At 46.0% G+C, this 21,432-nt stretch overlaps 1 protein-coding gene across 2 annotated transcripts in view; it reads left to right on the top strand.

The window, feature by feature from the left end:
• KAZALD1 (Kazal type serine peptidase inhibitor domain 1) overlaps positions 1 to 21,432 on the top strand; it is a 77,688-nt gene that overhangs the window by 31,813 nt on the left and 24,443 nt on the right. For both annotated transcript variants that reach the window (XM_088475200.1, XM_088475201.1), the window contains exon 3: positions 11,262 to 11,422. In XM_088475200.1, coding sequence (XP_088331326.1) covers positions 11,262 to 11,422 — 161 coding nt within the window. The remainder of the gene's footprint in view (positions 1 to 11,261; positions 11,423 to 21,432) is intronic.

Here is a 21,432-nt window from a genome sequence, read left to right as displayed (position 1 = left end):
AATCAATAAAATATAGAAAGATTCAAGGAGAAAAATAAAATAGTGAGATAAAGGGCAGGATGTATCAAAGAAGAAAAGTGCAGTAACACATGGATCCCCATATGTGACTAAAAAAAAAAGTCTATGCTATGGGGCTACATTGTTGCCGCATGCATCAAGCGCCTGCTAGCCAATGACATAAATAGATGATGTTAGCTAAAGAAGCCCATGAACTTATTTTCACAGAGAGGGATCCGATGGATCCATTTACGTCACAGGTCCCTTGCGCATTTCCAGGCTGATTGCCACACATGTGCATTTTAACCCCAGGTCAGAAACCCATAAGTCATGTCATTGCCAGGACAACTATGCAGTGTTCTCCCCTGAATTTTTTTTCTGTTGGAGGGATGAGGAGGAAAGCATCTGCACCAGGGGCTAGGAATGCCACAATTGGAACCCTAACACAGCATATAAGCAGCAGCCCATCGTGCACCCTCCCCCCTCAAATCCGGCATCCCACTTACTGTTTGGCGGACATTGGGTAGGAGGACGGAAGGCTTTGAGGCTACAATGGTTGCCTCCTGTGCAGGGTGGGCCGGTATTGAGGTGGAGAGGGTGGCCAGCATCCTCCTTCTGGTGAGGGTGGCTCTGACAGGGTGGGCTGGGATCAAGGTGGAAGGGTGGCTGGCATCCTCTTGCCGGCGGGGGTGCCTTCGAGCAGTGAGCTGCACTGTGACATGGCCTGATGTTTCTAAATGAAATGTCATGCCACATTACAGTGCCGGACGGCAGGGAAATTTTCAGGGTAGACTGCCCAAGAAATATAACGTGGGGAGAGCACTGGCTATGTATCGTGGAGCTGTCCCAGCAAAAAGAGGATAATACATCCTGACAGACAATCCTAGAGGTAAGTACTGTATGCAGATGTTTTTTAATGAATGCATAATAAATGCAATGGGATGTAGTTACGATCCCGGTGACAGAATCCTGACCGCCAGCATCCCAATGTTAAGTATTAGGGTTAGGTTTAGGCTTAGGGATTGGGTTTGGCACTAGACTAGGAGGGTTAGGGTTAGGCGGTGGGGGGGGTGAGGGTTGGAATGGGTATGAAATACCGGCGGCTCAAATCCCTATGCCAGAACCCCGCACAGTCAAAATCCCGACAGGGGTGGTAAGTATGCTATCCCTAACCCTCTCCCCCTAATCCTAACCCTCTCTTAGTGGTGCCTAACCTAAACCTTCCCCTTTAGTCCCTAACCTCCCCTTCCTGCACCCTAAACTTAACTCTCCTGGGGGGTGGCTAACCCTAACCTCTACCCAGTGGTGCCTAACCCTACCCCCCTTCCCGCAGCCTAACCCTAATGCTGATGCCGGAATCCTGATGTCATTCCAGATAGAGGCGTTGACATATTGCTGGCGGTCGGCATATCGATGGCCGGTATTCCGTCCACAAGCATTTTAACTACATCCCGGGAGGGTTAGGGTTAGGCTGTAGGGGGTGTGGTAGGTTAGGGTTAGGCTGCAGGGGGGAGTGTTGGGTGAGATGGGTTAGGACATACCTGCCTGCTATTGAATCTTCTTCCCCGGGAGAAAGCCAGGGAGGTGAAGCAGGTACGCATAATTAACATAGGGGCACAGAGCCAAATGACGCGATTCTCTCAGAATCGCGTCATTAGGCCCGCCCCCAATGCTCAGAACCGCGCTGATGCCCGCTAATATTCTCCCCATTCTGCCCACTTCACTAGGAAGTTGGCAGAATGCGGGAGAAGTGCCTACCCTTCCGGGGTGCGGGAGCTTACCCGAAAAATCGGGAGCCTCCCGCGAAAACCGGGAGGGTAGTCATGTATGGGTTAGGGTTAGCAGTTAGGGCTAGGTTACTTACCTGCAGGTGTTGGGATTCTGACTGTCGGGATGCTGCTGTTGGTATTCTGACAGCCAGCATCCTGACCGCCGGGATCCCGTACCAAACCCAATTAATGCATCTCACCCATAAGGCAACTAAGATAGTGACAGTTATTTACAGTAGCCATCAATTACACAATGCCCTGGGAAGGTCGGGCAGAAAGGATCAGAGTCGCTGACTGTGAGTGGGAGCGCACTGGAGACAAGGATGCGAACCAAGAGGGTGGAGAGCCCTGCCCTTGAAAGCTTACAGTCTAGGAGATTGGGGGTATAACTGAGAGGTGAAGTATAAGAAATGAGGACTAAGAGTATGAGGAGAGCTGGTAGGCTTGAATGAACAGGTAATATATTATTGGTTACAACTCTGCATGGATGAACTTGTCCAGTAGTGTATACCTGGTTACCATGTATAAACAAACATGGGACCATGGGCCTGATTCAGACCCGCTCGCAAGCGCTTTGCGCTCGCGAGCGAGTCGATGTTTGGCCACTGCGCATGCGCACTCCGACGTGCGCATGCACGAGACCCGGCTGGCGACGGGCGCGTCATCGCTACGGGTCTCGCACCAAAGCAGGGCAGCTGTCGATTTTGATTGACAGCTTGCCCCGTTTTGGAGGCGGGCAGGGGGGGTGGCTGGCCAAACGGAGGTGTTCCCGAAGGAACGCCTGCCATTTGGGGGCAGCCCCACTGACATCACGAGTGATGTCAGTGGGTGAGCTTCCGGCTCTAATAGAGTCGAAAGCTCACTGGGGCTTGCGGGAACGAGACCCTACCACAAGGGTCTCGTCGCAAGCCCCGATGGTCGCGATGGTTGAGACCATAGCGACCATCACCTGGCCGCTCGCAATAGCTGTGGGTGGTTACCCACAGCTAAGCAAGCGGCCAGGAGGTCGCACAAAGAAAAAAAAAAAGCCCTGATTCAGAGCGAGCGCTCTGAATCAGGCCCCATGTCTCACATTCTCCCGGTAATCAGTGAAATTCATAAAGTAAACTCATCAGTTTTTTTCTGTTACAACTAACAAGACCTCTTATGTTAAGAGCTGAAGTGCACATTAGCTCACAGCTTTAGACAGCCATGTGTGCTCTAAAAAAATAAATTTTGAGTTGAGGATTTATAGCGTAAAAAAACGATTCTTATTCTCTTTAAAAAGAATGGTGTGATGAGGGCTGGTGGTAGGGTATTCGGGCCCCCCTGCAAACTATAAATTTGTGTCCTACCTCCCATTTTTTATAAAGGGACAGTGCGCCATAGTTGCACATAGTACCCCTGATTCACATTACACCACATTGTAGTGTCCCTTATTCATGTTACAACAAACAGTAGTGTCCCTTATTCACTTTACACCACACAGTAGTGCCCCTTATACACATAATGCCACAGTAGTAGTGCCCATTATCCATTATACACATAATGCCACTGTGGTAGTTCCCCTTATACACATAATGCCACCGTGGTAGTTCCCCTTATACACATAATGCCACAGTGGTAGTGCCGCTTATACACATAATGCCCATAGTAGTGACCCTTATACACAATGCTCACAGTAGTGCCACTTATACACATAATGCCACACAGTAGTAATGCCCCTTATACACATAATGCCACACAATAGTATAACGGATAATAGGCACTACTACTGTGGCATTATGTGTATAAGGGGCCCTACTACTGTGTGACATTATGTGTATAAGGGGATATACCATGGTGGCATTATGTGTATAATGATTATACACATAATGCCACCGTGGTAGTTCGCCTTATACACATAATGTCACTGTGGTAATTTCCCTTATACACATAATGCCACAGTGGTAGTGCCCCTTATACACATAATGCCCATAGTAGTGCCCCTTATACACAATGCTCACAGTAGTGCCCCTTACACACATAATGCCCACAGTAGTCGTGCCTCTTACACATAATGCCACAGTGGTAGATCCCCTTATACACATGCCCATAGTAGTTCCCCTTATACACATAATGCCACAGTGGTAGTGCCCCTTATACACATAATGCCCATAGTAGTGCCCCTTATACACAATGCTCACAGTAGTGCCCCTTATACACATAATGCCCACAGTAGTTGCGCCTCTTACACATAATGCCACAGTAGTAGGGCCCCTTATACACATAATGCCACAGTAGTTGCGCCTCTTACACATAATGCCACAGTAGTAGTGCCCATTATTCATTATACACATAATGCCACAGTGGTAGTTCCCCTTATACACATACTGCCACAGTGGTAGTGCCCCTTATACACATAATGCCCTTAATTGTGCCCCTTATACACAATGCTCACAGTAGTAGGGCCCCTTATACACATAATGCCCACAGTAGTAGTGCCCCTTATAAACATAATGCCCATGGTAGTCGTGCCTCTTATACATAATGCCCACAGTAGTAGTGCCCCTTATACACATAATGCCCACAGCAGTAGTGCCTCTTTTACACATAATGCCTACAGTATTAGTGCCCCTTACACATAATGCTCACAATAGTATTGCCCCTTACACATAATGCCACAGTAGTAGTGCCTCTTATACACATAATGCCCACAGTAGTAATGCCCTTTGCACATAATGCCCACAGTATTATTGCCCCTTATACACATAATGCTCACAGTAGTATTGCCCCTTACACATAAAGCCCACAGTAGTAGTGCCGATGGAACTAAGACACCGGAGCCATATTGACTGAGTACGGGATCACAGTCACAAGCTGTTATATGCCCCCAAAATAGTCGCAACACATCTGCATTTGAGCCACCTCTCCCCTCATTGCTGCCTCAAATGTTCCTGACTGTCAATCACTTTGCAAACAAATTCTCTATGCAAACAACACCATCAGGGTGTATATGGACTCCGATGCATGCGCAGTACAAAAAACATTGTCCATTTGTGAAAACATCGCAATAGTGTCCACCCCTGAATCAGGCACCATGGGTCTGATTCAGAAATGTACATATACCTGATGCTTTCCATACACTTATAATGGTGGAGCACTTGCACAGGACCCATTCTACGCATGTGTAGAATGAGTCCTGCATGACATGCTGCAGCCATTTGGGGGCGGGGAAGCGGTGGCGCTAGCCTGAGTTCCTGGAAGCGGGGGACGTAACCCCTATTTCCTTGGAGTGTCAAGGCCAAGGTCTCCCGTCGGACAATGCAGAATTCCTGGACTCGCAAGTGGGCAGGAGGCGTCTACTCTGATGGTCACGATGTTGAGCCAATGCTGGGTCTTCAGACACAGCACTCAGACCTGCGATGCCAGCAGGAGGCGTCTTTTTCCCTCAGACTCCTCCTGCAGGCATTAGCATATTAGTTGTATGCATCCTTGCTTACTCTCTTAGAATCTGTGGGAGGCTCCTGTTGTTTTTGGGTAGTGCTCCAGCATCCTGGAAGAGTATACACTTCTCCCACATCCCGCTAACTTCCTATTGAAGTGGATAGGATAGGGAGAATCTTGCTTGTATGGGGGAAGCGGGGGTTAATGACATGATACTATGATAATCGAGTCATTTGGCCCCGCCCCTATTAAAATATGCATAATTTGCGTTAATTTGTAACAAGAGGTTGCATCACCGGCCACCTGCATCTCCTCTCCGGGCTTCTCCTGGAGAGGACATATATAAAGTAGGCCAGTACAGTATGGTTGTTAGGTATTGCACTTCCCTGCCCCTGTGCAATACGTACAGATCAGAATCATTCCCTGTGTTAGAGAAAGGGACCAACTTCTGAAAGCTCAGCCAGTTTAGCTAAGGCAGTAGATATCTCGGATACTGTACCTCTTCATTTGGTGTTTGAGAAATTGCACTGATACTAAACTCATGGAAGCTCTTGCTCAGAAACAGGAAGGCCAAGAGGAACATTTTGTCCTAGTGCAGCTGCTTCTGGGCAAAAGTCACTGGCATGCAGAAGGCATTAGTGGTGCATGGTATCTGAACTGCTGATGTGTTGATAGAGGGGGCATGGCCACAACAACTTGTGGGAATGGTTATACCTCTCTGGCAGCCCCCCCCCTCACGCCTGCTGTATGAAGTTTAGGTTTAGGTTGTGCTGTACTTGTTTTTAAACTGTGTCCCAGGACCTGATTCAGAGATTTACTGTGAATTGATATTGTCCACACTACAGATATGCAGATCTGTGCATGCGCAGGAGCCCTACTGCAGATATGCAGATCTGTGCATGCACAGGAGCCACACTGCGGTTATGCAGATCTGTGCATGCATAGGAGCCACACACATAGATATGCAGATCTGTGCATGCACAGGAGCCACACTGCAGATATGCAGATCTGTGAATGCCCAGGAGCCACACTGCAGATATGCAGATCTGTGCATGCACAGGAGCCACACTGCAGATATGCAGATCTGTGCATGCGCAGGAGCCACACTGTTGATATGCAGATCTGTGCATGCGTAGTAGCCACACTGCAGATATGCAGATCTGTGCATGCCCAGGAGCCACACTGCAGATATGCAGATCTCTGCATGCGCAGGAGCTACACAGCAGAAATGCAGATCTGTGCATGTGTAAGATCCACACTGCAGATATGCAGATCTGTGCATGTGTAGGAGCCACACTGCAGATATGCAGATCTGTGCAGGTGTGGGAGCCACACTGCAGATATGCAGATCAGTGCATGCCCAGGAGCCACACTGCAGATATGCAGATCTGTGCAGGTGTGGGAGCCACACTGCAGATATGCAGATCAGTGCATGCCCAGGAGCCACACTGCAGATATGCAGATCTGTGTATGTGTAGGAGCCACACTGCAGATATGCAGATCTCTGCATGCGCAGGAGCTACACAGCAGATATGCAGATCTGTGCATGTGTAAGATCCACACTGCAGATATGCAGATCTGTGCATGTGTAGGAGCCACACTGCAGATATGCAGATCTGTGCAGGTGTGGGAGCCACACTGCAGATATGCAGATCAGTGCATGCCCAGGAGCCACACTGCAGATATGCAGATCTGTGTATGTGTAGGAGCCACACTGCAGATATGCAGATCTCTGCATGCCCAGGAGCCACACTGCAGATATGCAGATCTGTGCATGCTCAGGAGCCACACTGCAGATATGCAGATCTGGGGATGTGATGTCACTCAGAGTGCACGGGCAGCGTTACAGAAAAATGGGGGCATTTTGGCCCCATTGCTGGGTATGTTGAAGCCAGTGGCTGTGCCTTGGACACAACATCACCGGCCCCGGCAGCGTGATTTCACCGGACATCCTGAGTTACCTGAGGGTTACCCAGATGTCCGATGGCCACGCAGTTGATCCGATGCTGCATTTTCGGATGCAGCAGCGGATCACAGAAGCCGACAGTGGGCGTTCTTCTACACTAGACGTCTCCTGCGGCTTTTGCATATTTTAAGCACAGCCACTGCGTACAAAGACGCAGCGGCTGTTCCTTTAGCGTCCACCTCTGAATCAGCCCCCCTCCCCCTTCCCCAGTTAAGCAATAAACAGAATGCAAAAAAAATAACTTTAATTTTTCGGGATTTAAAAGATATTGGGGCTGGTTCTGAGTTGGGAGCAAAGCAAAAAAAAACAAGTAATTTTGCACCTGGATAAACTATAGTGCAAATACATTTATTTTCTATGCATGCAGGGTAAATACTGGCTGCTTTGCATGAAGCCCACAAATGCCGGACAGCTTTATTTTTACACTTCAATGTAGATTTTAGTTTGGACACAACACTCCCAAGTCCAAATCTCTCTCTGCACATTTTACAGATGCGCCCTCATACACTATTGCTGCAGTCGCACAAAACAGCCCTTCTCTGCGCACCACTTCACGTGTGATTTGGCTTGTGCCGAGTGACTTTAGCGCTGGAAAATGTGTATTAGTTGCAATGCAATGTGGCAAAACCGCGTAACGAGACTGCACTGATTAATTTGACATGCGACACTTGTACATCAGTGATCGAATGGGTCTGACTCCCAGTGCCAGATTAATGTCCACATGGGCCTGGAGCTGAAATTTATGAAGGGCCTATTGTGTGATGCTGAAGGGGGTGTGACAATCGCTGTGGCTGTGTCACTAGTGATGCGGAGGTGTGACCTGTGTTTTTGTGGGTGTGGTCTACACAGGTAGTGTGGCATGTGCAGTAGGTGTGGCTAAGTCCATGGAGGGCATGTTTAGTGCCTACCTTCAAGTTGTAACAAGAAAAAGTTTAAGGGTTTTTTCTGTAGCGAATATTTTTTTGTATGTGTATACATACATGCAGGGGTGAAGCTAGGCTTCCTTTCACCCCAGGCAAAGACTCAGCCCAGCATCTACCCACCTTGTAGATAATACACACCTAGATAACAGAGTTGTCAGCACTGTCAAAACTAAAATGTAAAATCACATTTTTAGTACCGTTATTTTAGGTTGCCAGCGCCTGCTGTATTTATTCTGGGGTATCTACCCAATTCAAATGGAGCATGGAGGCTCAGCTATTGCAAAACACAATGGCTAAGTATTGCTGTCTATACATCACAGAGCATTACAGTGACTGCCATATAATGAAGAGAACATCGCAGTGACTGCCACTTACTAGAGAGTCAGTGACCGCCACATAATGCAGAGAGCACCACAGTGACCACAATATTATACCGAGAACATTATAGTTACTGCCATATACTGCAGAGAGTATTTTACAATGACTGGCATATAACACAGAGAGCATCGCAGTGACCACCATATAATACATAGAGTATCGCAGTGACTGTCATATTATACAGAGAACATCACCTTGACCACCAGATAATGTAGAGAGCATCGCTGTGATCACCACATAATACAGAGAGCATTGCAGTAACCATTATACATTGCAGTCACCACCATGTAACGCAGTCACCATAGTATAATACAGAAAGCATCTCGGTAAACATCATTCAATACAGAGAGCATTGCAGTGGCTGCCATATAATATAATATAAAGGAAATCGCAGTGACCACAATAAAATAGAGTGCATTACAGTGACTGCCATATAAAACAGTATCGCAGTGACTGCTGTATAATATAGAGAACATCAGGTCACACCATATAATGTACCAAGCATCCAAGTGACTACTATACCCAGCTACACATCATGGCACCAGCAGTGGGATAAATCGAACAACAAGCTGCGGGCAGATCTATCATTACAGGGACAAACGCAGGATTTCTAGAGGGGAGTTTCCACGTCAAGCCACTACAGTGGGCATGACCATGAATAAAAGGGTGTGTGGCTATCATTTTAGCTAATCCTAGGCCACATATACATCAAATAAGATACATTAAGATGAGTACTGTACATACTTAAGCAGCCCAGCGGCCTACCGGTAGTCCCGCTGACCAAGTGGCCGATTTTATAAGTGATACGCACTTATCAATGAGCAAATCGATGTCTGGAAAGATGTCACAACTGGACGGGCATTTAAATTTGCCCATCTAATTGTGATGCCAGTGTTGGCAGTTCCTGAGGCCAGTGTATGGGTGGTTGGTGGGTTAGCTGTACACAAAAGTAGATGTACCTTTGGCTGTGCTGCAGGTCTGACCTGATATGTCTGTGAACAATGTAATTCACAGACATATCGTTTGTACACACGCACATATGCAATATGAAATATGTCGTTCGCTGAATGACATATCGCATAGTGGGCCCGGTTCAGTCCCGCTCGCAAGATGCGTTCGCACTAGCCATCAGCAGCTAAAGTATGCAAAACCTGCCCACTATGCCCACTATGTCTTTGCATGCGATCGCTGACTGTATGTAAGACACCCACGTTCCCTTCGTTACACACGTCATCTCCAGGAAGTGTATGCATTTATCAGTAACATCAAGTACCATCGGACCCGCACGCAGAACTTGTGGTTGCCCCTATCCTACCTCAAGCACTGCAATCGCTGCAGTGTGAAACAGCCAGGTGATGTGTACTATGACACTGCATCTTAATTATTCACGTCCTTGAAATGCCCTTAGAATGCACTGGCACGCCTTTGTTCGCACATCCACACCAGCGTTTCATTGACCTACCCTGTCACCACCCAAAAACTGCAAAAATTGTCCAGCTGCATGCGAACGCAGCCTAGCGAGCAGGTACGAATCAGGCCCAGAGTAGCCTTTAGGCAGGAATCAGGCTGTAATGGAGAGTATTTTAATTAAAAATTACATAGATAAAAAGCACTCACTGGATTCTGCCCCAGTAAGTACCACTTCTGCCTGCAACCCAGGACTGAACAAAAACCAGCCAGCAGGCACAGTTTCTGCTCACCTTCTCCCACTCCTCCTTGCACACACTCTCATTTTATGGGTCCCTTGAGCTGTTCTTATATTCCGGCACATCTGTTCCGCTCACTCCTGTAATCCTCCCAGCTCCTCTTTGGCTTAGTGCGGACTCTTCCTTCCTCAGACTCAGAGAGCATGTCAGGGACTCCACTCACAAATATGTCACTGCCGGGACAAGTCTGTCCCAATTAGCGATAGCAGAGATAGCACTTTGCCCTGTAGCCTCCTACCTTCACTGCTGGTCCCACTGCCAGACAGGAGGTGCAATTTAGAACAAATCTGGGAACGGAGCTTCGATGACGTTTTGGGGGCGGAGCTTCAGCCGATTTGGGGGCGGAGCTTCGATTGGCTCATGGGGCTTCATACGGGGGGGGCTGGCATTAGGGAGGGGACGTTTGTGTATGAATGCCTAATGCTTCTGCCCAGGTGGCCGGGAGATTAATGTTTGAGACGGTAACAGGAAAAAAAATTAAATCTTCACAACAGTGTCTGCACTGCAGGGGTTGTTGTGGGCCTATTTTAATGGGTGGGCTTGGAGCTGCAGCTCCACCCGCCCCATTGGTAATCCGGCCCTGCTGACTCCGTATACAAAGTGCTACAATGCAGCGGCCATGTTCTTTTATTTTTCACGCCAAGTTCAGTTGTGCTTCACCTGTGACTTTGTACATATTAAAAACTGTCATTGAGGAGGAGCCTCATTAGGTCGGAGGTTGTGCTGTGACATTAACGCCCCTCCGTCACTATGGGGACCCTGCAGTAACAGTGAGGAGACAGCACAGAGCGCTCTGCTCAACAATCTGTACGTTTAGTCAAAGGAGCTGAATCTTGTCCAGTTTAGCTGTTTGTATGTAGTAATGAATCCCGATGCCCAGTGCCTGCACCAAACCACGTGATTGGCGCCCAGGTGTAGCCGTTTAAATATTTGGAATATGTGTACAAGTGTTTTTTTTTTAAAAGGAAATACTGTTAGTTACTGTAAATTGCTACATGTTCCATGCTAAGTTACCTAACATTATTGGGAATAAATGTAGAGAAAATCTAATTTACAACTATTGAGCGGAAAAATGTCTCAGTGCAAACCCTAACGTTAATTTGTGCATTCCCTGCAGCACCTCAGATCCTCACTGCGCCCTATGACATCTGGAATGTTACGGGAAAGGATGCTATATTTGGCTGTGAAGTTTTCGCTTATCCCATGGCATCTATTGAATGGCGGAAGGAAGGGTCAGAGATGCTGCTGCCAGGCGATGACCCACACATTTCGGTTCAGGTACTTAGACATGTCATTTGCCTGTTCTTGCCGTAAATATATCTGCAGATTTCCCATAAAAGGTAAAATCATTTTAAATCAATGTAACATACATATAGAAGAGCATGGTATAAGGAAACATAATTAGCACAAGGCGTTTTACGTAAGAAACAAGGCTGTTATAAGATGAGACCGTCTATCCGGTATCGCTATTGATTTAAATATAATTTTTTCCTGAAGTTTAAAAAGATTATGGGTCTATTTACTAAGCAGTGTTAGGAGACAGAGTGAAAAGTGATAAGGTGCCAGCCAATCAGCTCCCAACTGTCATTTTTCAAACACAGCCTGTGACATTGCAGTTAGGAGCTGATTTGGCTGGTACCTTATCACTTTTCACTCTATCGCCTAACACTGCTTTGTAAAGAGACCCCTAAATTCTGTCTTCTCCGGGAGCCGATAAGTTCCGTGTTATGTGCAGCTTGATCCCCCCCATATCATCAAAAAGTGACAGGAACTAAAGTGAACTTTTGCATCATGTTTATAAATAAAAAAGAAGTAATTTTATTGTGTCACGGTTCATACTTCTAAGTGTCTCAGTTATTCCTTTATACTTTGTACATTAGTGTTCAGAGCAATTTCAACATTCTTATTTTATTCATGTGAAGCTACACAGGGCTAAAACCTCTTTGATGGAGGTGTGTTGGATCACCATGATTTCTGAAAGAGCACATAGAATCGCGAAATCAGATGGCAGCATTTGCATATGGCCGAATTGCGTGGAGTAAGAATATTTCTTTCAAAGTACAGAGAAGTTGTGGGAGCAGGGCATAAATTACATTTAAGTTTGTGCAGTGAGACGTAAATTTAGGTAGAGGGGTATAGATGGTGTAAGTTTAGGGCATCCCTTAAAGTGGAGAAGAATGGACCGACATTTCGCTGTACAAAAGGACTTGATATTTGCACCACTTAGGATTGGTACTCATTGTATACTTTCAAGGAGAATTATTTTGTGTGGGGACTGGAGGATGTGTGGATCAGAAATGGGTGAGAGCAAAGTGGGGGCCCTAGAGCGCCTTACCTAACCATCCCTCAAATTTCATGACTGAACCTGGCGAAGCATAGCTCCACACCTGTGTTGAGGTGACTTCATTTATAGAATAATATTCAGCCCCCAAACACAATGGATGAATTCTAAAAAAGAATTACTAACTTGTAGTTGCTGATAAATGGGTGGGAATGAGTGCTACTTACCCAGGCCCTGGCCGGCTGGAGGGACAGGATCAGTGGCCCAGCACATACTGTTGCTGGGCTACGGATTGTCCAAACAAGCTGCTCACCGCTAAGCAGCAGTAGCCTCCTCTCTCTCCCCCCACTCCTAGGTCTTCCCCCTGGTGAAGGGGGACAAACCCGCCTCATTCCCAGCTGGCGGCGTAGCGCACATTGTATGTTTCACGGCATCCCGATTTTACCACATCCCCTCTTTGTACCTGGACATGTCACTGCTCTTGACAGCTGTGCTACCAGTGGCGTATGTTCATCCCAGACGCACGGAGGCAAGTTATAATTTGGTGCCCCCCCCCATCACAGCCGTTGACACTATATTTAGCAATTCACATTCAGACAGGCCATAGATAGAAGGCGGTGGCAGCTGATGGTCTGACATGGAGCTCTCCACTAGTGTATGGTGGCTTCTCAGGTGCTGGGAAGGGGTACCATGTATTGACGGTACGCTCCGGCTGGGTACCTAGTTACAGCCCTAAGTGGGCTGAATATATTGTGGGAAATGGAGGAGGTGCCCCTTCAGAGCTGAAGCTTGGCGGCTGGCACCTCCATTGTCTCCCAATGTTCTGCCCCTGCCTGCTACTGTATTAGGGTTAGGGAGCTATGATCTCTATCTTTAAACCATAATTTCCTACTCTACCAGAATGTCCAAGAGACTCACAGATATCAGAGTTCTCTCAGACTCCTGGGAAAGCAGCGCACCCTTCTGGACTTCCATATTCAAGTGTGCAGTAGAAGGGCTATATGATGCGATTCATGGCTGCTTAACAAGAAAACAAGACATTGCACAATGGGGGAAGGGGGGAGTAGTGATGTTAAGTAGGCATATATGCTTTAAGTCTTCTCTTGCAGTTTGTGCTATGTAGGGACATCACCCATGTATACAACCCTGGTGGTATCATTTGTTAGTGAGCAGTGTGCTCTGGCAATGTCACCTCTCCCTAGTATACATGGTGGGTACTAGGACCCAGAGTCAGAGGGAGGCACGACTTCCAACCTGGTGCCATTACTACTGTGTAGAGTGTCACAGTACTGTGTGGATGCACAGTTCTTAGCTCCTCAGGTGAGACAGCTAAATGTCGCAATATGGCTATTCTGCTGACCACTGACACCACTGTGTTACCGCTGTTACTTGTTACCCTGACGATATCAGTAAACTGGCATCCTGGTTAAGGAGTCTCTGTGTGGCCTAAAGCTGGGTACACACTGAGACGATGTTGGCATGAATCAGAACGACATATCGGCCACATCGCTCAGTGTGTACGGCCAATATGTGCGCTTCCGTGATGGGTACACATCGCTCAGTGTGTACCCATCTTAACAATCACTTTCACATAACGCCTGTCACCTATTGTGACCACCAACCCAACAGGATATATCGATATCAATATGCTAAAAAAAATACCACCAGAAATTGTTTTTTTTAAACATCATATATGTTAACCCACCCCAGGGCCATGTTTATTAATTTGCAGAATTAACACAGATTTTCTTTAGCCGCTTATGGCAGCAATAGAAAGCCAGATATTACTGTAATATCGCTGAAGCCATCTCTCTGGTGATACAGCCTGACAGTGGTAAGGGTACTCTTACAATTTTGCCAGCCCGTCTTGTTGGATCTATGCATGCGTGACCTGGGTTTCTGGATCACACATGCGCAGTGGAACTTAGATCCCAGATTTCAGAAATATAGTACCGGTGGCATATTTATGAATTGCTGGCACAGGTGCCCAGCATGATGATGTAAATACATTGGGTGTAGGGTGTGCCTATGTGCACTGTACAACCTGTTACCATTATGGATACACCTATTATTGTTGTGCTTATCATAAATAGAGTATGATTTTAAGCAAATACTGTATATAGTTGGGCAGATTGGACAAAGGCCCTCATTCAGAGCCGCACGTTAACAACAGTACGCTCGTTGCGTTCCGATGTTGACTAACCGCGCATGCGTCGGTGTTACACTGCGCATGTGCGTACGGCAGATTGCGAGCTTTTTTTCTCTCGTTCCTAAAATAGCGTACAGGAAGTGACATGTCAAATATGATTGACAGAACAGGGCGTTTTTGGGTGTTGACGGGGGTGGAGATGAAAAAACGCAGGCGTGGCGAGGCGTTTTTGGGGCGTACATACATTAGCAGATGCGAACGTCAAATGTGTTCGGACCGTCTCATACGTCACTGAAACATCCGCTTTCCCTTCAAAATGCTCGCACAGCTTAGGGTCAGGATTACTCGACCACATTGGCGATGGCCTTCTCCTCCGTCCCGGGACTCCACGATGGTGCAGCGATTAATCGCGGCTGGTCAGTAAAGTAATTAGTGTTGGATTGAAATCCGGCTTGGTATGGGTTTGGAAAGCAGTTTATTGGGATAGCACAAAAGCGTACGCAGGTGGAAATCAGAGCTGCTAATGTCATGATTACACAATCAATTAGCGTACATTTTTGGGGTTTTATTTTGGCCACAATTTGTTGGTTATGGCCTATTGTAACAATAATGTCATCATCTTTTAATTAGCTCCCCTTTTTTTTGGTTTACTGTGGAATTTGCATCGCTATGTGATTTTTGAAACGTTCCTTAAAGAGGCCTGTTTTTTTTTTTAAGAGGGTCAGTTTTTGCCTTTAGGGCCAGGATTAAATGTAACCCATTTGTACAATAATGTCACAATACAATGTCAGTTTTTTGTTTTTAATTTATTGTTTAAACACAAACAAATTGGCCTAATATTTTGTTGCCTTTTTTTGTGGCCAAGATATTTGATCCAAAAAAAAAAAACCCATAACTGCTAACATAAGCGTAAATACAAAATTTAAAAACATTTCACAAGAAAGGAGAGGGAAGTTTTGACCAGAAAGGAATATGAGCCAAGCACAGAAGGAGTGTGGGAAAAGTCGCCATTGCTGTCACCGTTTTCTCGCCCGTTTGGCTGGGTGAGGGTGGGCGCCAGACCGGGTCCGGGATGCCATCGGGCTGGCCTGTCCAGAGGCAGATGTTGTGGCCTCTGGACTAGGCACAGGGCTAGGCACATTTGGAGGATTGCCTGATGTTGTGCCAGAGGTGGAGGATCCGGATGTTCCGGCAGGAAGGGAGGTCGGCTCCACCATGTGCTGGCGAACGAGCTGCTCCAGGGCATCGGCGATGCGGATGTTGGCCCTGGTATTTTCCGCCAGGGCCTGAGCAATGGTCACGTTGGCCGCAGCATTTTGCTCCAGGGCCTCAGCCACCCGTATCAGACTGGCGTCCATCCTCTGCAGAATCTCCGTATGGCAATCCGATTTAAAATTGAGTTCTGTGAGGAGGCCCACTGCCTGCGAGGGGGCACGCCCTGGACTGGCTTCTGCAGGGTCCTCAGCCGGATGTACTGGTTCCTCCCCTGCAGAGCCAGCAGAAATTCTGCGGCCAAGGCTCCCCTCTGGAGCAGACTCATCCGCCTCTGTCTCTGTTAGGAAATTGGAGAAAAGACTCACATTAGAATCTACATATTGGCACAATAGCATTTCAGAGTTGGTGACATCACAAGACTTACCTTGGCCAACATGAGGAGCCGCAAAGTCTGGCATGTCCGTATCCATGTTGGACACGCCAAACACCTCCACAGCCTGCACACACCCCTGTGCCATCTCTTCTAAGTCTGTCAACTCCAATGACACAGGGGTGGGACCCCCACCTGTCCCCCTTGCATGCCTAGCCCTGTCGGCAAGTTTTTGTTTGAGACGATATTTGAAGTCTGCCCATCTGTGGAATGAATTTGGAACCATTATCCTTTTTTTTACAATGGGGTTTGTTTATAGGATGGGAAAGTGTTTACTTACCGCCGTTTGACATCCCGGGCTAGACGGACATAATCACCCACCCTATTGACAGCAACGGCGACCTCCTCCCACATTCTCCACTTCTGGCTTTGGCTCATATTCCTGGCTGCCTGGGGCAGGATGTCAACGCACTTCTGGATCAAAACCTCCATCTCCTTGCTTGTGAAATGTGGCTGCCTTTTTTTTTTGGCAGCTTTGGCGGGTTGACTGGGGCCAGCAGTCTCATCCATGTCATCCTCCTCACCTATTTGGGTAAATATTCCGATTTAGCCACTTCACAACTTGACCAATATATTTGTTTGAAAATAATCATGGAGACAAAATGCATGAAGGCCTTACCGCCGGATTTTTGGCCATTGTTTCCCTGGTCTGAAGCCATGTTTCTGCTTCCAGAATGAAATCAACCAGAAATTCAATGTGATTTCGTGACGTATTTATACATGCGTCCTTTGTTTGCGGCCGCATCATTGATTGTGCGTCCCTATGATTCATCCTTAATTTGTGCGGGAAAATAAACACTATTTATGGCTTGGTGTGTGTGGATTCGAGGTGGGGTTGTTGGAGTGTTGTCGGTTAAGTTGTTTGGATTTGGTTGTTTGCGGTTGGAGGATTTGGCAGAGTTGGTTTTTTGTTTGTTTTTGCTACATTTCTTTTGTTTTTCCGTTCGCATTTTTTTCATTTTTTCCACATCCTTTCCTGATTTGGTAAGTTTTGTGCAATCAAATTTGTGGCCAATTGGTGTCTTCTTCTGTTTTGTGGTTAGTTAATTTTTTTAACACTCATTTCATCTTTTTTAGTTTTTTTTGGTTTTCGGACCCAAAGAAGTTTTTTTGGGAAATCTTATATATTCGAGTTGGGTAAGTCCATTTTTTGTCTTGCATTTGCGAATTAATTACCGCATTTTTGACTGTTGGTGTAGTGACTTGCATTTGCGAATTAATTACCGCATTTTTGACTGTTGGTGTAGTGACTTGCATTTGCGAATTAATTACCGCATTTTTGACTGTTGGTGTAGTGACTTGCATTTGCGAATTAATTACCGCATTTTTGACTGTTGGTGTAGTGACTTGCATTTGCGAAATAATTAACGCATTTTTGGCGGCTTATTCATCATGTAATCCAGTTTTGCTTTTCCCTTTTCCATTTTTTGGGTCCATTTGAACCCTATTTGACGTACGGTGTGCAATGTCGTTTTCATCGATGGCCAAATGTGTGTTTCCGCTATTTTCTGTGTTGGCTTGCAACAATTTGAATAAAAAAAAAAAACCCTCTAAATTTTTGAAGTCTCATTGTTGGCTTTTTTACAGTTTATACGTATCATGACAATACCCCGGCATGTAAGCAGCTATGGATGGTATCAGAAAGCTAAGTTGTTTTTTGTTACTTTTGGGGTGGGTCAAAAGCCTTACATTGTAAACTTTGAATTTCAGGTAGATCTGGGGCGAATTGTTCTGGCCCTGCTCCCGGAAGACGACCAACCTCAAACTCGTCCCAGGCGTAGGCATCGTAGGCATGCAAGGCCCCAGATATTTCGAACACGTGTCACCCTTTTTGGAATGCCCGATGATGAGGTTTTAAGACGCTACCGTCTACCTCCCAAAATCATCATAGACACTCTCTCATTAATAGAAAGTGATCTTGAGCAGCAAATTGACAGTCCAACAGCAATACCACCACTGACGCAATTTATGGCGGTGTTACATTTCTGTGCCTCAGGATCGTTTCAAACAACGGTGGGAATAGTGGCGGGCATCTCCCAATCCTCCTTTTCCAGGATCCTGAGGGCAGTGATGGAGGCACTTTTCAAGCACCTCCATCATTTTATTAAAATGCCTTTGGATATGGGTGCCCTTAGTGTGGCCAAGGCCAATTTTTACCAAATAGCTGGCTTCCCACACATCATAGGGGTTGTGGATGGTACTCACATACCACTTCAGCCTCCAGCACGGCTGGAGGCAATATTTAGAAACAGGAAACACTATCACTCCCTGAATGTAATGGTGGTATGTGATGCCTCCCTCCAGATCCTGTCCCTGAATGCTAAATTACCCGGAAGTGCTCATGACTCCTTCGTCATCCGGCAATCAGGGATATGGCAGAAATTAACCAACCTACAAGCTGGTGATGCGTGGCTTCTGGGTAAGTGGAGACCTTTAGTACATAACAATGTTAAGCTTGATACACAGTGTTCCTGATGTGGTCTATTTTTGTTCACAGGAGACAGTGGATACCCTTGCATGTCCTGGCTGCTCACTCCTTATTTGGCTCCCACACCAGGGCCACAAAGTGCGTATAATTCCGCACTTACAGCCACCAGGCAAGTGGTGGAGCGCTGTATCGGCCTTTTAAAAGGCCGATTCAGATGCCTCCACCGCTCTGGTGGCGAGCTCATGTATGTGCCGGATATGGTGTCGAAAATTGTGGTCCTGTGTGGGATATTTCACAACATTGCCATAAGGAGTGGTGTCCCAATGCAGCCAGAGGATGCCTTACCTGAGGATGGCCCCCCCGAGGTTGGTCGAAGGTCAGTATGTGGGGGGGCCATACGCGATGATGTGGTGGCCAGATTTTTTAGGTAAGTTTGAACAAAACTCCAGTGTTTATACCTAATGTGTTTGTGTTTTTTGGCGAACATCTAATTTATTTTTATTTTTCTCACCATCTTCTGTTTGTTCACATAATCTTTGGCACTCCAACGCTCACTACTTCCTGCTACCCTTACCAAACCTGGATCTGGTCCTTTTGGGCATATATTCTGGAACCCATATCGCAACGCCATGTTTGTGGAATCATGTTGGCATGGTCCTTCGTCAACCAGTTCTTGATTTTGTGTTTTTATTTAATTATTTCTTGGTATGTGTTGTATTTGAATTTATCACTGTGTATTTTTTTTGGGAGTGACCACTTTGTTTTCTCTGTTATGTTGTGAATAAATGTTTGAAGAGTGAAATGGTCTTCCTTTTTTGGAACGTTAACAGCAAGTGTAACCAGGTTAACACAAGTTACATTTGACTAAGGGGTAAACCAGTACTGACGCCAGTTGAGCTAAACTGAAATATGTTTTCAGCTTCCCAATCCACACCAAAAGGAAGCCTGGCCCAACCTTGGGATTTGTAAGATTGGCCTAAGCAGCTTGCGCACCAAGTAGGAACCTGGAAAATGTAGAAATATGTAATTGACACTACACCCAAAAAGGGAAATGACATTGTTACTGTTATGTGTTTCTTGTGTCTGTTTGACATACAATGACAAAACACAATCTAACTTTTAAAAAAGGGAAATCCTTGCAGGAACAGTCTACTTATGTCAGGCTAAACTATCTTGGTTTTGGTTTTTAAAAATGAGCCACAACGTATATTTGTCTTAATAAATTTAATTGGAAAATAGAACAAAATTAAAAAAACTAATGCCGAAGGAGGCCAGACAGCCGGTCGAGGGCCACCAGAATGCAGATGACATGTTGGCGCATCTGCCCCACAACATCCGCCACCTCTTGCCGACGCCTCTGTTCCTCTGTGGGTGAGAAAAGTGTGTGGGTTAATACAACAATAGGGAATCCACAGAAAAATTAAAAAAAACAACCAAATCACTCCTAAACCCAAAAACAAAAATAAAAAGGGTGGGCTGGCAAAAATACAAGGCCTAGGTACAAATTCCCACAGGTATGATATGTGTATGTTTAAATCACCAGGAAGAGGTAAAGGCAAACCTTCACAATCAACAAAAGTCAAGCCACAAAAACACGAAGAAAGGCACGACACATGATTACATACAAACAGTTTGTGCTTTAAAAAAAAATTAAAAAAAACATACCGGGAGACAAAACGGGAGCTCCGGGCAAACCTCCATGATCCTCCTCGGAGGATCCGTCATTCCCCAAAGAATGGGGCGGAGTTATGCTGGACTCCGGGGAGGGGGTAATTGGAAGAGGGGTGGGTGGAGGAGAGGGGGAAGTGGGACGGAGGGGAAGGAGGCCCGACATTTCCGGGAGAGGGTCTGGGAAGGATGGGGAGGAGTGGGGAATAGGGGAAAGATTTGGGGTGGAGTGTTGGCTGGGGGTTGGGGATAGTGGGCGGGAACGCCGTCTGGACGGACGGTGACGGCGGAGTCTTGGCTGTCCCCCTAAAATATGTCAAAGAAATTGCGTTTAGTTTATGGACAAATCCGGGCAACCAAACTAAAAAAAAAAAAAAAAAAAAAAAAATAGCAGTAGAATTAAAAAATCAGAAATAGAGGGGAAACATGCAGACGCAGATATGAGTACAAATAATAAATAGAACAGACAGGAAAACATGCAGACGCAGATATGAGTACAAATAATAAATAGAACAGACAGGAAAACATGCAGACGCAGATATGAGTACAAATAATAAATAGAACAGACAGGAAAACATGCACACGCAGATATGAGTACAAATAATAAATAGAACAGACAGGAAAACATGCACACGCAGATATGAGTACAAATAATAAATAGAACAGACAGGAAAACATGCACACGCAGATATGAGTACAAATAATAAATAGAACAGACAGGAAAACATGCACACGCAGATATGAGGACAAATAATAAATAGAACAGACAGGAAAACATGCAGACGCAGATATGAGGACAAATAATAAATAGAACAGACAGGAAAACATGCAGACGCAGATATGAGTACAAATAATAAATAGAACAGACAGGAAAACATGCACACGCAGATATGAGGACAAATAATAAACAGAACAGACAGGAAAACATGCAGACGCAGATATGAGGACAAATAATAAATAGAACAGACAGGAAAACATGCACACGCAGATATGAGTACAAATAATAAATAGAACAGACAGGAAAACATGCAGACGCAGATATGAGTACAAATAATAAATAGAAGAGACAGGAAAACATGCACACGCAGTTTGCCCCACAAACACAAACATTAAAACC

This window comes from Taudactylus pleione, unplaced genomic scaffold, assembly GCF_031769625.1.
Source record: "Taudactylus pleione unplaced genomic scaffold, aTauple2 ptg000165l, whole genome shotgun sequence".
Classification (NCBI taxonomy): domain Eukaryota; kingdom Metazoa; phylum Chordata; class Amphibia; order Anura; family Myobatrachidae; genus Taudactylus; species Taudactylus pleione.
The sequence above is the reverse complement of the archived record's forward strand: the minus strand, read 5'-3'. Positions and strand labels throughout refer to the sequence as shown.